Here is a 16511-nt window from a genome sequence, read left to right on the forward strand (position 1 = left end):
GTCCTGCAGCTGGCAGGCTGGGTGGTATGGCAGAACTGGCAAGCTTCAGGTTTAATGAAACACCCTGTCTGGAAACCAGCTGATGTCAACCTCTGGTCCCCGGGGGCACACACAGAGGGTATGGGGAGGAGGAGGACACAAATGCACCCAGCCTCTTATTCCTCACTCATGGATACACGAAGAGAGTAGCCCTCGGGGAGCAGAGGCAGGATGACCTCTGTGTGAGCGTCAGGACAGCTGGGGCCACACAGAGACTGTCTCAGAGTCCCTTCACTCACTCACTCACTCTCACTCACACTCACTCACACACATTCACTCACACTCACTTGAACGTGCACACGCTCATTCACTCACATACACACATGCATACACACTCACAGACACACTCACACGATTCACATGCACTCAACGTACATTCATACACACTCACACTTTCACACACACGGACACACACACACACACACACACAGTGTCTTCATCTCTGTGTGTTCACGTTATGGATATAGATACTCACACGGTAGGGAACAGCAAAACGCCAACCCATGAGCTAAATAGACGCTCGGCAGTTAAGAGCACTGGCTACTGGGGGCTGGAGAGATGGCTCAGTGGTTAAGAGCACTGACTGCTCTTCCAGAGGTCCTGAGTTCAATTCCCAGCAACCACATGGTGGCTCACACCCATCTGTAAAGAGATCTGATGCCTTCTTCTGGTGTATCTGGAGACAGCTACAGTGTACTTATATATAATAAATGAATAAATCTTAAAAAAAAAAAAAAAGCACCGGCTACACTGCCAGAGGATGCAGGTTCAAGTCCCAGCACCCACACAGTGGCTCACAACCAACTGTAACTCCAGTTGCAGGGGATCCAGTGCCCTATTTGAACCTCAGTGAGCACCAGGCACGTCCGTGGTTAACACACATATATGCAGGCAAAATACATTATAAAATATAAATGGGCATTCTGCATTAAAACTTTAATCTTTCTCTTGGAAATTGTACTTGGAAATGCTGGGCCTGGACTTCCCAGTGGCCACACTCTCTTGAGTATACTCCAGAAACCTCCCTGCCACCACCTATGGCTGTGCTCTACAGAGTCCCGAGGATGGGTCCCTGTGAGCTCTCATCTGTATGTATGAGGTCACCGATCCGGGAAGGTAGGAGGTGGGAGGAACAAAGAGCACAGACACAGAAAGCAGAGCGCCAAGATGGACACCACCCCTGGGGTCTGCAAAAGGCAAAGCCCTGCAGACTCCATGACAGTCCTTCCTCAGGGTAAGAGTAATCCCAAAAAGACACAGGTAAAGGTTAAAGAAGGCTCCTGGGTTGGCGTCGGCTGCTCTCTACCGTGTGAGTAATGCTTTTTTTTAATTATTTTTTTTTATTCCAGGTTTTGTCAATAGACAAAGCCAATAGGAGAAGGCAGAATCCACATATTCCTAGGAGACTCAGGGAGGGTTTTCTAATCAGGGTAGCACAGACGGCTGTGCGGAGCATGAGCTCGCACCTGTGCTTGCTTGCGTGCCTGCCCACGGTCAAGCCCATGAACATCCCAGGATGGAGGTGGGGAGAGGCTCGCAAGCTCACCCACCCTAGCTGAGGAGCTACTGCCGGCCCCAAGGCTGCTGGACAAGGAAGGAAGGAGAAGCAGTTTTCTTTAAGCACGTGGTCACTGGGTTCACCACACTCCGATAGAAGGCCTCATGCTGATGAGCATATACGGGGGCGCAAACTGGGTTTGGTGGATTTTATTTAGTTATAAGCTTTTAAAGACTGAAGTGAGGACAGGGAGGAGGAGGAGGTGGATCTGAGGCGTTTGGAAGAGGAGTGAGGAGTATGTACAAAATTCTCAGAGTTAAAAATAAGAACTGACATTTTAAAAATTTGTATTTGACCTATAATCACTCTCGCAGGTAATTAGTTATTACTGGAATCTATAAAGTGATCAAAAAAAATAACTGTGTAAGAATGGGGAAATTATTTTATATGGTATGACTGCTGATCATATCTCGCTACCACTATGATTTAAAGGCTTCTTTATAGTTTATTCAAAACACTCAGTCATCAATAATGTAACCGTGGGTCAGTAACACGGCTGGGCAGGTGCAGGTGCTTGCCTGGCAACCTGAGTTTAACACTGCAACCCACAAGGCAGGAGAAACCCCTCTCAGTCTCTGTGGCACACGTGACTCCCCAGTAATAAAAGTTTACATGGTAAGTGTAACCATGACTTCTTTTTCACCCTCTGTTTACCATCTTTAATTAATTTTAAACTTGTTTTTATTTGTGTGCGTGCAGATGTGAGGTGTTTGTGAGTGTGAGCACGGGTGTACCACAGCATGCTCATGGAGGTCAGAGGACAGCTTGTAGGAGTCGATTCTCGGAGGCTGAGTTCAGATTATCAGGTTTGATCGACGAGTGCTTTTGCCTGCTGAGCCATCTTGCTGGCCCTTTCTTAAAGGAAGGCTTTTATTAACAGACTTTAGTTACACAGAGCATGTGGATTTCATTAGGACATGTTCATGTTGTTACATACATGTACGTAATGTGCTTTGCTCACGCTCACCCAACTGTCCTCCTCACACTCCCGTGAGCCCCCTTCCACTTTCCAATCAGCCACCTCTCTGTTTTTAACCTCTTTTAGGGTAATGCCTTTTTTCTGAAAAGGCCCATGTGATATGGACAGAGGATGACAACTCCCGCCCCATCTGACTCGATGGCTGTCAATCGAACCTGTTTCAATGCTTTCAAGATTATGTTACTCCTGTGCAGAGAGTGCCCTAGCTGTAACTGGTAAGAGACCTGTCCTGTTCTGGAAGGGAACATAAAAGCCTTAAGGGAAAGCTTGTCCCACACAGGTGAGGCTCCCAAGTCACTACTCACTCTTGACTCCAGTGGAGTCAGTAGGCTGACTAGCCTACAAGTCCCTAAAAGACACTGTTGTCCTACAGGAAAATCCATAGATTTAGGAGCCTGCCACGCAGTTTCCAAAGTGAAAGTGACACTGAGACCAGAAGGCCACCACGCAAGAGGGAAGGTGTCTAAGGGAGAGAAGGAAGGAGAGGGGCTGGGTGCTCTGTAAGCCAATCAGAGCCTGGCTTGTCCTGCAGACCTCACACACTGGTAGGATTTTTTTAAAATACCGCACTCCTTTCTAAATCAAATTCGAGAGGCAACTCCGGCATCCACAGCAGCCGTGAGCATAGCTGCAAGAATGGGGCTCTCAAGAACACAGCTACTCCTGTGGATTCCCCCAATCCCAACCATCCTCAGTCAGAGGCTCTGCGGAACAGTGCTAAAAACCACCGCCATGGAAACTCAAACTCAGAGATTGGCCCTGAAATCTGTCAGGTAGGCATAAATAACACTGCGGTCATAATCATCACATGTAAACTAACCCATTAGTAGCCTCTAATCCCAGCACTGAGGAGGCAGAGGCAGGCGGATCTCTGAGTTCAAGGCCAGCCTGGTCTACAGAACGAGTTACAGGACAGCCAAGGCAACACGGAGAAACCTTGTCTAGAAAAATAAAAACAAACACAACAACAACAACAAAAACCCACTAAAGTCACAAACCAATTTTGATAGCATTTCTGAACTAGATACGCATATTGAACTGTTTATATGAAAATCAGTGAACAAAAGAACTAATTTCTCCAGGGCAAAAGTCTGAAGATGCAACTACCTGTTCCCAGGCCTCTTTAACGCAGAAAACAAGAGGCCCTTTTACTAAATCTCTGTCTTATTTCTGTCATCTTGGATATTTTTGCGACAGGACAAAATGTGTAAAGTTTGAAGAATAGAAGCAGCTAAAAATTTAAAACTCTTAAGCCATTTGACTTTTCTCCAATTCCCTAAAAGGAAGAAGAGGTTGTGTATTTCTAAAGATGCTTGATTCCCTCTGACTCAGGTGTCCACAAGGCACTGTGTCAAAGAGCCCAGGCGGCAAGGCATCGCTGTCAATCAAAGAGAGAGGGAGGGAAAGGCTGGCTGGAACCAGAAGGCAGATGAGTTATAGGTCCAGATTTCTTTTCTATCCTTCAATAATTAAGAAAGAAATGGGAGAGATGTTTTCCCTTCGCAAAGAATGAGGATAACTGCACTTCATGGTGGAAAGCCTTCAGCACGGAGGAACTCTTTCCCAATCTTTCAACCACTTACAAAAAATCTGTAGTTTGTGGCCCCACACCCACAGGAGCTGGTGTGTCGGCTGCACAGTTCAAGGAAGTGTATGCCACAGAGATCATACATTCCAACACACTGAGCAAGCACACACGTGCCTCCTGAGCTGCCCCAAACCTCAGCTGGCGAGGGACACTGGGGCTAGCACACGCACTAGGCCGGCAACCCAGATTTCCTCAAAAATGCAAAGGGAAGGCAGGCAGAGAGAGAAAGCCTCAGTGCAGGGGCTTAAAGAAAGAAACTTTGTGAACAGATCAGTCTCACCAGGAGTTTTCAATTGTCAAGAAAAGAAAGGTTACAGAGTTGCTCGGCCCTGGCCGTTCTAGAAACACCAACCACACAACTCTTGTGCTCTGGAATTCCAGAGAACACAGCTGCACCGCAGGCTTTAGCCACCCAGTGCCCTGTTTCTGTGGCATCTCTTCCCCCTTGTTCCCTCCTTTCTTTCTTAATCAATGAAAGGACTAAACGCTTTCTGTGTTAATCTTTCATCATCGACATCTGACAAAGACGAACACAAGCGCTGCACTTCAGAACTCTGCCCATACAATGTGAAGAAAAACATCCATTTTTCAAAGTAAGGTTATTAACATCAGAGACAAAAAACTAAAGAAAAAGGTTCCAAGAGAGACAAAAATCCCACACGGTGGCTGCATTTCCACCATCTCATTCAATGGCGGCTGATAGGAAACTACCTGCACGTACACAGGAAAGCCATTCAGTTTTTTGCTTCATTTCTCAAAGAGAAAAGGCTAAGAGAAGATATGTATTAAAAATGTATTTTCTAAGTCAGGTGTGGTGGTGCACGCCTTTAATGCCAGGCAGGCTCTGAGTTCAAGGCTAGCCTGATCTACAAAGTAAGTCCAGGACAACCAGGGCTCACCGAGAAAGCCTGCCTTGAAAAACCACAAACAGAACACGAACACACACACACACACACACACACACACACACACACACACACACACACACACACACAAACACCAAGTATCTTCTGATCCGTTCTGGATCTTGACTGAGGAAAGAAGTCATCCTTTACAATGTAACACATTTTGTAATGTTACCTTACAGTTAAAATGTATCACCTTCACTGTTAGGCTTGTGAGACAGCTGTCCAGCCTGTTCTGCTGCAGGATGTACATGACACAGCACAGCAACAGGACAACCCGGAAGAGAGCCGGTGAGGATCCAGTATTGATGGTATCACAGAAGCCAGAGACCTCAAACCAGACCAGTGACTCATTGCAACGAACATCTGGAAGTGAAGATGTGTGGACAGAGAGCTATACCGTGGGACACACTGTGACATACTACAGCATCCATGATGACCTGTTTTCTGTGCTTGTATTTTTTTTATTTTTGGGGGAGGTTACAAGGGTTGGGGAGGATGAGTCAGAGTGGGGTGCATGTTGTAAAACTCACAAAGAATCAATAAAAAGTTAATTTTAAAAAAATGTACCACCTCCCTCTATAGAAGAAAATGGGTTTCATCATGTTACTAAAGGAAAACAGCCACAAATGCCCAAGATACAGCTACCACTCAGTAATTATTAGTTACTCTCTTCCTGCCCCATCTTCTGAGTCACAACTGCACAGAAAATGACACATCGAGCCCTGACCCATACGACTTGAAGACACACATAAGGGGTTGGAAATAACCCTTCACTTACTTCTTTTCACTTAACTCCACCCTCTGTCCCACCACTACTACCATGAGAGTCCACAAAAGTCAAAGGAAACCCAACGGTGAGTTCAGAAAACCACTACAGTTCAGAGACGAAGGGCGCTTCACACACACTCAGTTGCTGAGTGATTACGTCACTAAGAACTTGACTCCATTGACGGCAGACCTCCATTCATACTCCCAGCAGAGGTAAAAGACCTTCATGCAAAAAATGAAGCAGAAGAAGGCAGACTGGCAGCTCCCATCAAGGAAACAAGTCAAAACACAGCACTGCCTCCTGCAAGGCTGAGCCTTGAGGATCCCTCCAGGTGACTTCTTCAACTTTACCGAAAGGGATACAATGTTGACCAGAACCAAAGTCAGTGCCTAATTTGTGTGGCTCACATATTGAAAGAACTGTCCTATTTCGGTTTTATGACTTACTGGGACAGACAGGGTCTCTCTATGTAGCCCTGGCTGCCCTTAAATTTCCTATGCAAACCAGGCTGGCCTGGGATCAAAGATGTGTGTGCGCCACTGTCCCCAGTGAGGAAGGTCCTTCTTAGCACTGCCTCATTTCTTAATACAAAGAATCCAACTACCAAAAAAACAAAACAGCGTAAACAGCATCCAAACAAAACCACCAAACACCTCCCAGGATAAATGCCCCACCCACACTGTCCACGGCAAGCAGAGAGAAAGCCGGACCAATGCTGCTTTTAAAATGACTTGCTTGCCTATGCCTTTAATCCCAGCACTCAGAGGCAGAGGTGGGTGGATCTCCATGAGTTTGAGGCCAGCCTGGTGTACAAAGTGAGTTCCAGGAAAGCCAGGGCTGTTACACATAGAAACCCTGCCTTGAAAAACAAATAACAAAAACAACAACAACAAAAAATGAATAATAAAATTTTGTGCCTATTTCTAATTATTTTTCCTATAAAAATAATGTAGTGAAGAAGAACAGATCATTTGGACCAAGGTAAGAATGAGGGAGTTGCAAGTTTGAGTGAGCATTTGACAAACAAGTTCCATCCCTCCTGAGGGGATCTGGGCCTTCTGACACAGCTGATTCGGGACCTCTTGCCTGGGTTCTTCCCTGCTACTGAATGTATTTATCTACCTTAGACAAATGACTCCATTTCTCTAAGACTAAGTTTTCTCAGATGAGAAAAGAACTCATCCTCCCCCACCCTTTTCAAATCTTACTTAGAAAAAGTAAATTTTCTGTCAGAGAGGCCATAATAGCTTTATTACTAATATGAACTTAGGATGCAGCCACAGGAGCTATGCCTCACCACAACCATCTCTGGTGCTGTGTTCATAGCGGAAAACCTTTAAAAATTGTAAAGCCAATTCACACTTCCACATGTATTAAATACATACACGACAGTGAGAAAAATGGCAACCGTCCCACAGGGTGCAACAGTTCCGCACACGTGATTCTATTTGCTAGGTAAAGCAAAATGAACTTAAAATGCCCACTTTAAGAGACCAGGTGAACTAAGTGTTTGCACTTTAGGAAATAAAAACATGAGAGACATAACAATTAGAAGATTCGAGAGTAAGCAAACCCCACAACTCAAGGATACAAAATTATTACTTGGTGGAGGTGGGAATGGGGGACACGGGGAGGCCGTCACTGCTTCAGACAGCGATGTCTAACCATGGACTTAGGGACAGCTTATGGACATGACGGTCCTTTAACAGAGACACACTCCTTTCTGAGCTACCTATCCAGTGTCAACATGCCACCCAACTCTGCCATAGATTAATGACACATTACTACAATTTTTTTCCTCTTCTTCGACAGTGAAAGCAACAGAACCTAAGGTTTTCTGTAATAAAAAAAAATAATTTCCCCTATTTTGTGTGAGGCAACCAGACTAAAATCCATAATCAAAACATGAAAAGTAAAAACCTTAAAAATAATTCAGAACACTCTGCAATTTGCTGCCCAAAATAAAACCCATACCATGCACGCCACCAAGCGAAAATTATAAGTCTGTAAGCATCAAGTCAGATTATAAAGCAAAGACTGAAAATGCTTTAATGAAATAAACGAGGGGGGAATTGTCTTTACTGGTAGATATGTGCTGTTGGCTTGCTTTTATGTGTTCATTAACCTTGTCTAATATTCCCCCAAACTAATTTGTACTTCCCAGTGACTGTAAAAAAATAAAACCGGACCAATCCATTACTTAGGCATGCCTTCTTAAGCACAACTCTTCTGTCCCTCAAATTAAGAAGTCAGACATAGTTTTTGAGATATTATGCTTTCGACTAGAGGTTTCAAAGCACAACTTCTTTTAAAGTTAGTTTTCAGTCAAGGCTGAACAGTATCTTAAAAAACAAAAACAAAACACACTCAAGATGTTTAAATACATTCTTTAAAATTATATCTTAAAATCTATAATTTTCCAGGCAGCTTCCAATTCTACACCTCTTCTAATAAAAACTGATAAATAATTGGTTGTGGAAAAATAACAAAACATCCTCCCAAGTGCAGCATTTCTAAGCGAACACTCACATTGAGCAAAACACACTTTGTAAGCTGGACACAGTATGTGTGCCTAAGATCCCAGCATTCAGGAGGCTGAGGCAAAGAGGTTTACAGGTTCAGGAACAGCTGGGGCTGCACAGAGAGACTCTATCTTAAAAAGAAGAGTGAGGGAGTGAGTGAGTGAGTGAGTGAGTGAGTGAGTGAGAGAGAGTGAGTGAGTGAGTGAGTGTAGGGGAGAGCAAAGCCTTCATGGAATTGAATTTGAGAGAAACCTAAGAAGGTAGTTTGCACTGTAGTCTTCTGAGCAATGTGCTCCTTGAAAACGCTGCAGATTTCCTTGCCCTGACTGGCGGGAGTGATGGCCCCTGTAAGAGTTTAGGCATCACTCTGGGAAGATGGCATTGTGTGTGCCTTCCTTTGTGAGTTCCAGTCATCTAGTGATTTTCATTAGCTTTGTCTGGACCGAAACTCAGAGTAACGGTTGCTCAATTAAAGATCTCCTCTTTGTCTTGCTACTTGATCTGTGCAAAACTAGTGCCCCCCACAGAACGCACAGAGCGCTGAATCAGAGGGATGACAGCTCAGTGACAACTGACCAACTGTTCCTCTACAGCGCTGCATTAACAGTTATGGAAGTGATTCGTTGTAGATGGCAGATATTTAGAAAATACTGAACATTTATAAATAGTTCTAAAAGAAAAAAAAATTTTTTTTACTGTTTTTCTGTCCTGTGATAAATTTGCCCTGGTCCCTGTTCTTTTAAACACAACACAGAATCGTTAACATTCCTCTTCAACACACTAAGAAACTTAGAGCAACCTGCACGTGTGCACATACACACATACACACACACACACTCTCTCTCTCTCTCTCTCTCTCTCTCTCACACACACACATATTTAAAATAGAAATAATTTTCACATGTAGTTAGTTTTGAATCTTCTAATCTTTTAAATGTATCTTAAAAGATAAAATCATTCTTTAAAAAAAAATATACTTCAGACCATGATATATAAAAGGCTTTTTCCAAATATTAATTTCCCCTCATCTATGAATTGACAACCTCACACATATGGTCATTTTATTCTCTATAGTTACAAACATTGTTATTATTATAAAAACAATGTAGTAAATGGACTATGTATCAATTCTCTTTTAGAATTAAAGTTTAAGTATTTAAATACTACATTGTTATCTAAATATCAAATAATTTTTTCTTTACCATTTCTATTCCAACCCTAACACTTATTTCTAGAGATCAGGAAAATGTGTGCTCTCTAGAAAATAAAAAAGTTATCTTTTTAAAAATGTGCTACTGCAATTTCAAAGCTAAATCTAAGGAACTTTACAGTTTGATATCATGTGACGTTTTATTAATCTATCCAAATATGTAATTAAGTCCTGCCATTACTTTCTAATTCAACAAGGTCTTGAAATAGACAGCTACTAAAGAAGATTTAAAACTAATAAAATCTTTTCTGTTTCTAGAAAATTAAAAATTAATGCAGAAAAAGCCTTTGTTACAGGGAGGGCTGGAAGTAGGGTGGTTTTGGGGGGGTTGGTATTTAATTCAGCTATACACAATGTAGTACATACAAGCAAAATACAATTGGGATACTGTTTTCTTTAGCATTCCTATAGGAGCTCAAATTCATTTGCATTGGAGAGAAGACAATTACTGATTTTTAACTCATGAAAGACAGATTCACAGCTTTCCCTGCGCCTCCTCGGAGAATCTAACTGTCCCAGTAGAACCTTGTCTACCACTGTTCAGCTACTTCCTAGAAGTGGGCAGATCCTGCCTGCTTTTTTAAGTTCTCTTTCTCACAGAATCATTCAACTTTAGGGACAAAAGCACATTCAAGTTAGCATGTCTTAGATCAACACAGCTTATGCAGTGTGTGCACCAGTGTACATACATGACTTTTTAAGTGCACTTTCAGTGGTACCCAAAGTAAAATTTCCATCAAGGTCCCATAAGTTTTAACAGCACTTTTAAAGTTATCAATTTTTTTCCTCTTAAAATCTTTGACCTACAGGTACTATATGAATACAGAAAAAATACTTGTATTCAGCAGACTGAAACCAAGTAGAATGTAAGCGGAACAAATGAAGGACATGTCTTACCGTACAATAATTTGCACTCACAACGGATGAAACATATGTAGCAAAAAGAATAAGAATTCTCTACTCCAGAGTGACTGAGAAGCAGCGGTGTCTAGACTGTCTACTTTGTAGCCACTGGGTCTAATCTGTCTACTTTGTAGCCACTGGTAGAAAGTGATGCTATGTGATTTAACTGAAGCCCCAGTGGTAAGCAAACACTATGCCAATAATTCCACAAAGACTAAAGCATCTTACAAACGATCATTAGCTTTAAAAAAAAGTATTCGGGATATAGATATTAAAATAGCTCCCTAAAAAAAAAAAATCAAAGAACCAAGCACAATAGGAAAAAGTTTAGCACTCAATTGTTGAATCATTTTTTCAAGGAGGCAATCAAGAATGACTTGTTTCCCTCCAGTTCTATAAAACCCAAAAAACCACATATAGAACTGACCCATAGTTCACAAATTTACTTCCAACTTCTCAATTTGCATCGAAAAACACAACAAAAGAACAACAACAACAACCAAAAAAAAAAAAAAACCCAAAAAATCCATCACTATATAACATGAAAGCTTGGTCTTAAATGTCAAAGTACCCTGGGGTTTTTTTGGAGGGGGGTTGTTTGTTTTGTTTTTGTTGTTTCCTTAAGACACAGGCATAGTTGTACCCAGAATTATGCAGAATTTTCTGATGTCTCATCCCAGAGGGCTGACTTCAGCTAACCAATTTCAACCAGTTTAGCCTTCTCCCCCTTAGCTTGCACTGAAAGTAAGTAACTTGCATATTTAAAAAAAAAAAAATTAGAGAGGTGGAGGGGGGAGAGAAGAGAGTATGTTGGGGCCACTCTCTCTAGCAGGCTACCCATGCATTTGGTATGTTAACTGTCTTCAGGTGGAGTCAATCACACAGCCTGCTCTCAGATTTCCTCCAAGTTATTTCTTAGTGTCAACATGTTCAAAGAAATCGTTTATTCCTAGGACTATAGAAGCCCTAGACCATTTATTTAATTTATGCTAAAACTTGTGACATGACTACTCTTGAACTCATATAAGCAGAATTACATTACACTTCAGCCAAAAAAGCAAACAAGCCCTACATTTAAAAACAAAAACAAAGCCAGAGTGGTATTTTTCTTGATAAGCTTTAGATGATCACGATGACTTTAAATAAACTAGTACTTCACTTATTTTGAAAATTAAATGATAGACACTTCGTCATGGAATAATGGGGACATCAAATAACCTCAGTTAAACGTTAGTGACTTTTGTTAGTTTCAATCTCCAAACAAATTCACGAGAGCAAGACAGCCAAGAAAAATGAAATATTTCTAGATGCATAATGCCTTAAGGATTCTCAGGGGTTCTAAAATTATTCATCAAATCTTCAACTGTTTACAATCGACTAGTTTAAACTTACAGTAAGTAGCATCTCAGAAAACATTCCCTTACACATCCCAACTTAAAATAACAGCATAATATATAAGCATAATAACAGCAAAATATATAAGCATAAAAACTTTACAGAGAGCCAGAACTTTCACCATAAGAATCCATTCAGTATAATAGCCCAGACTACAAATCATAATCCTTAACTTTTCAAAACCAAAACAAGCAGCCGTTTTCTAACAATCATTTCCAAACAGATTCTGTGACATTACGATGTATGTAGAAGTGTGCACATGCACACGATGTTTTTTAAAAACCCTCCAACACATCCACGTATTTATAAAAGTAATTTCTTTTAAAATGTTCTCAAACCTGAGCATCTACCTCAGACTAAGAAGGTGGAAAAAAAAATCTGACTTAGCCTCCCCGATTCAGATACTTAATGAAGAACGTTAAAGAAATAACGTTAGATAATGGGATTAAAAAAAAAAAAAACTACGTTAGGACACGTGGTGGGTGGGGGTAGAAAGAATAAAGGCTCCCAATTTAAAGTCCACAATGAGCTTTAAACAAAGATGTTCTCCTTCATTCTTTCTTAGAGAAGCACTGGGGAAACCCAACCCCCACAAAGCCTGTTACTCCTTCATTAACAATAGCTAACTATCGACTTCACCGCGACATTTGTTTATCCCCCAACGTCTCTCAAAAGCAACAGTAACAACAAAGTGCTCGGAAGCCAAACCCAGTGCTTCAGTTATTAAAGTCTGGCTTCCCCCTGAATCCAATACAAACAGGCTACTTCTTTAGAATACTGTGCAAAAAAAAACCCTCCTTATTTACTAAATTATGTTATAATTCATCACTAAACTATGCAAAAGAGTAATTAATCGCGTGGTTTAGTTAAGCAATTCAGCTGACACAGTAAATATTTACTCTTAGCATCTCACAGGAAGTTTGCTATTGTGCTGGGGTTGGGGTGGTAGTGGGGAGTTGAAAGGCAATTTCTGATAAACAACTTAATCGGTCACAGCCAACTGAATCTACCTAGTGTTCTCCATCCCGACCCCTAATTAGGCACCAAACAGTTTGCAAGCACAGAAAACACCTTCTAGAATGAAAGTAAACTAATAAATAATAACAATAATAACTTTCTACGCTATGCATCGCCACTGACGAAACCACCAAAAGCCCCTTTAAAAACCATATAGACAGTTGTTTTTTTTTTTTAAAAAAAGCTGAGCGTATTCTTTTAGTTATGCGTATGGAAGACCAATCACAGAAGGGGTAAAGAAAAAAAGAAACTAGGCAAAATATATTTACCTTAGCTTTTTAGAGACTGAGTAATCAACTTCCATGATTTTCCCATGCAACTCCACTTTACCTTTAAAACAGAAATTTAAAGCACTCAGAACCTCCCAGAGTCAAATCCGCGGGGGTCAAGGAGGGGCACGCACACTACTCCACGCTCGGGCTCCGCCTTCTGGAGCCTTCAAGGGGTCCTCCACCCGGCCGCAGCTGGGCGAACTTAGCGCCAACTGTGATAAAAAGTGGGCGCCCCGGGTGGCGGGCGAGGAGGGACGGGCGCAAGCCGGGTTCCGACCCCAGGTATAGTTGTGGGTGGCATTACCGGAAAAACACATTTAATAAAGAGCGGCGCCAATTTGAAAAGATGAGCTCATTTGAAACTCAAGCTGCAGGGTGGCGCGCCTCGGTCTCTCCGGCCCCCAGCGCCCCATCCCGCCACCCTGGGACCCCGAGGCTCCTGGGTGCTCTCCCCCTGCCCTCCCTGCCAGCAGTCTCGGGGACACGCGCAGGAGTCCCAGGCTCTGCAGCCGCCTGCTTTGGGGTGACCCCCCCCCAAGGTCTCGCCAGCTCGCCCCGCCTCAAAGGTTTCTCAAAGAAGGGGGTTCCCTTGCGGGTCGGGGGGTCTCAGGCCCCCGGGAGCGTGGCCCGCCGCGTGCGTGTGCGGGATGCGAGCTGGGAGCGCGCGCGCGGGCGAGTGTGTCGCGCTCCGACTCCCGTCTGGGCTCCAGCGCGCTCGCGGGCCCCCCGGTCGCCTCTTTCCCGGTTCTCAGCCCGGGCCCCCACCGAGTTGAGACAGGGTACCTCGTAAAAAGGTGCTTCTGGCCGAGCAGGAGGCGGGGAGACGGGAGGCGGAAAGCCCCCAGCCCCGAGTTCTTCTCAATAAAATCGGACAAAAAATTCAGGGAAAAATAGGAGCGCTTCCGAGACCAGAGAGAGGGAACTGAGCTTCGGGAAAAGGACCGAGGGAGGTGTGCGGTCCGACAAGGGCCGGGTGGGAGAAACCCTAAGACCTCGAAGGGTTCAGTCGATTAAGTCGAGGAGATGCCGAAAGTGGGGGGCCAGAAGACAAGAGGGGGTCTCCAAAGGAGTGCGACTTGGGAGACGACAGAGGGCGAGAGGTCTTTGGCACGAGGCATGGGAAGAAGGAAGGTCTGGCTAGGAGGAGAGGAGATGCTGGATTTGGGGGTTCCCTGGCAAAGGGGGTGCGAGAAGGGTCGAAAGAAGAAAAACGGGGGACTCTGCAAAGGTGGGGGCGGGGGAAGCTCCGGAGAGCAGCTGGGCACTTCGGGGGCGCTCCTAGGGAGCCAGCGAGCCTGGGGACCCTCGGAGGGGCACAGGGTCGCCCCGACTCTGAGGCCCGAGGGTCTCTTAGCCCCCGCAGTGGGGGCAGGGCAGACGGCCATTCCGGAGCCAGCCCGCCGCGAGAGTCGCGGGGCCGGTGCGTGAAAGTGAGCGTGTGGGCTTCGGGAGTCGCGGCGGGCGCGGCCCATGGGGCTCGGCCTCCCTGCTGCCGCTGTCCCGAGCCGGCGAGGCGCGGCGAGGGCAACGCGAGTGCTCACCCGAGAGGGTCTCGATGGCGCGGATGGCCCAGTTCTGGTCGGGGTAGTCCACGAAGGCGTAGCCGGACTTGAGTAGGACCTGTCCCGCCAGGGGCAGCTTCCTGTCCCCGAAGAGCTGCCGGAGGTCGTCCGCAGTGACGGCGGGGCTCAGGTTCCCGATGTACAGCTTGTTCATCATCCGCGTCTTCCCGAGAGCCCGCGGCTCCCCCGGCCCGGCACCCGGCGCTCCCGCCGCCTCCGCTGCCCTCCTCTCTCCTCCTGCGCCCGCCCCCGCCCCCACCCTCGCCCTCAGCCTGGCTCCCCCCACCGCGGCCGGGCCGGCCCGCCCGGGGGCAGAGGCGGAGGCGGGGACTCGGCGCGGCTGCCTCCTCCGGGCAGAGTCCCGGGCGGGCGTGCGGACAAAGCGCTCGCTCTGCCTCCCGGTGCCGGGGCGGCGGCGGCGGGCGGACGCACCCCGCGCGCCTGAGAGTTGGGCGGCGTGTGCACCGCCGAGAGTGCGCGCCCTGCCCGTCCCGCGCCGCGCGCTCCGAGGGCTCGGCGCTCCCAGGCTGCGCGCCCAGCGGGCGGAAGCGGCGGCGGCCCGAGCGAGGCCGGGAGCGGCGGAGCGAGACGGCGCGCGGGAGGTGAAGGGTGCGGGCGTGGGTGGGGTGTGTGCAAGGTGGACGCGACGTGGGTGCGGGCCCAGTGAGGTGCACCTCGAGGAGAGCTCTGCACGCCACGGCTGACAACTTTCCCGGCGCGTTCCGAGCCCTTCACGGATCCGGAGACTCGCTGTGAGCCAAGCTCTTGGAGAAGGGGGCGCCTGTGGTCAAAGGACTAAGGAGCACACGGGTCCCCTCCCCCAGACTGTGTATCCTAGGAAAGTTACCGTGGCGCCAAGCCTCGGTTTCCCCAATCAGGAAAGGAAAGCCAGACCCGAGTCCAGCGGAGGCCAGGTGGTGGCGGAGGAGACGACGCCTGGCTGAGTGGCCGGTTTCAGTCCCAGGCTTGGTAGGCGTTCCCTGAGCTCTGGAAGGGACTAGAGAGGAAAGTTGTCCTTCCTCGCGGAGGACGGAAGAGGCAGGGTCCTAGACCCTCTCCCGGGAAGGAGCCAGACAGATTGCCAAGCGACAATCTAAGTCACATGGCCCCGTGGGAATCGTGGAAAGGAAGGGCTGCAGAAGAGAATGGGGGGATTTCGAGGTGAGATGGCTCTGGACTTCTGGGTGTAATCCGGGAAGCCTTCCTTGGTTTTTAGAGAGAGGTATGTCTGGGTGGAGAAGGCACCTTAGGCCATAGTAGAAGGCTTGTCTACTCCATACTCAGACCCAGCAGAATGCCACAAATTGTGCCCACATCCCTGAGCCTGACTTTTTCCCTAAAGGAAATAAAACAACCACCCCTAGCTGAGTAATGTGTAACACACTGCACTTTGCTTCCATGTCTTTGCCCAGGGAAACTTAAAAACTAAGGGACTGTGTTGATTCGCACATGCTTGGCCCAGGGAGGGGCACTATCAGAAGGTATGGCCTTGTTGGAGGAAGTGTGTCACTGTGGGGGTGGGCTTGGAGACCCTCCTCCTAGCTGCCCAAGGATGCTCAGTCTGTTCCTGGCTTCCTTCGGGTGAAGATGTAGAACTCAGCTCCTCCTGCACCATGCCTGCCTGGATGCTGCCATGCATAATGGACCGAACCTCTGAACCTGTAAGCCAGCCCCAATTAAATGTTGCCCTTTATAAGACTTGCATTGATCATGGTGTCTGTTCACAGCAATAAAACCCTAACTAAGACAGGGACTTTGGGGACTGTTCTTAATTGCTTGCCTTGATAAG

At 46.1% G+C, this 16511-nt stretch overlaps 1 protein-coding gene across 1 annotated transcript in view; it reads right to left on the bottom strand.

Moving 5' to 3' along the window:
- Positions 1–14957, bottom strand: part of Igf2bp2 (insulin like growth factor 2 mRNA binding protein 2) — a 99969-nt gene extending 85012 nt beyond the window's left edge. Inside the window, exons 1-2 of the mRNA XM_032900008.1 lie at positions 14702–14957; positions 13158–13218 (exon numbers count right to left, since the gene is read on the bottom strand). Of these exons, the coding sequence (XP_032755899.1) occupies positions 13158–13218; positions 14702–14879 (239 nt within the window). The 5' untranslated portion in view covers positions 14880–14957. The remainder of the gene's footprint in view (positions 1–13157; positions 13219–14701) is intronic.
- Between the last annotated feature and the right edge of the window lie 1554 nt (positions 14958–16511).

Source organism: Rattus rattus, chromosome 4 (genome assembly GCF_011064425.1).
Source record: "Rattus rattus isolate New Zealand chromosome 4, Rrattus_CSIRO_v1, whole genome shotgun sequence".
NCBI classification, from domain to species: domain Eukaryota; kingdom Metazoa; phylum Chordata; class Mammalia; order Rodentia; family Muridae; genus Rattus; species Rattus rattus.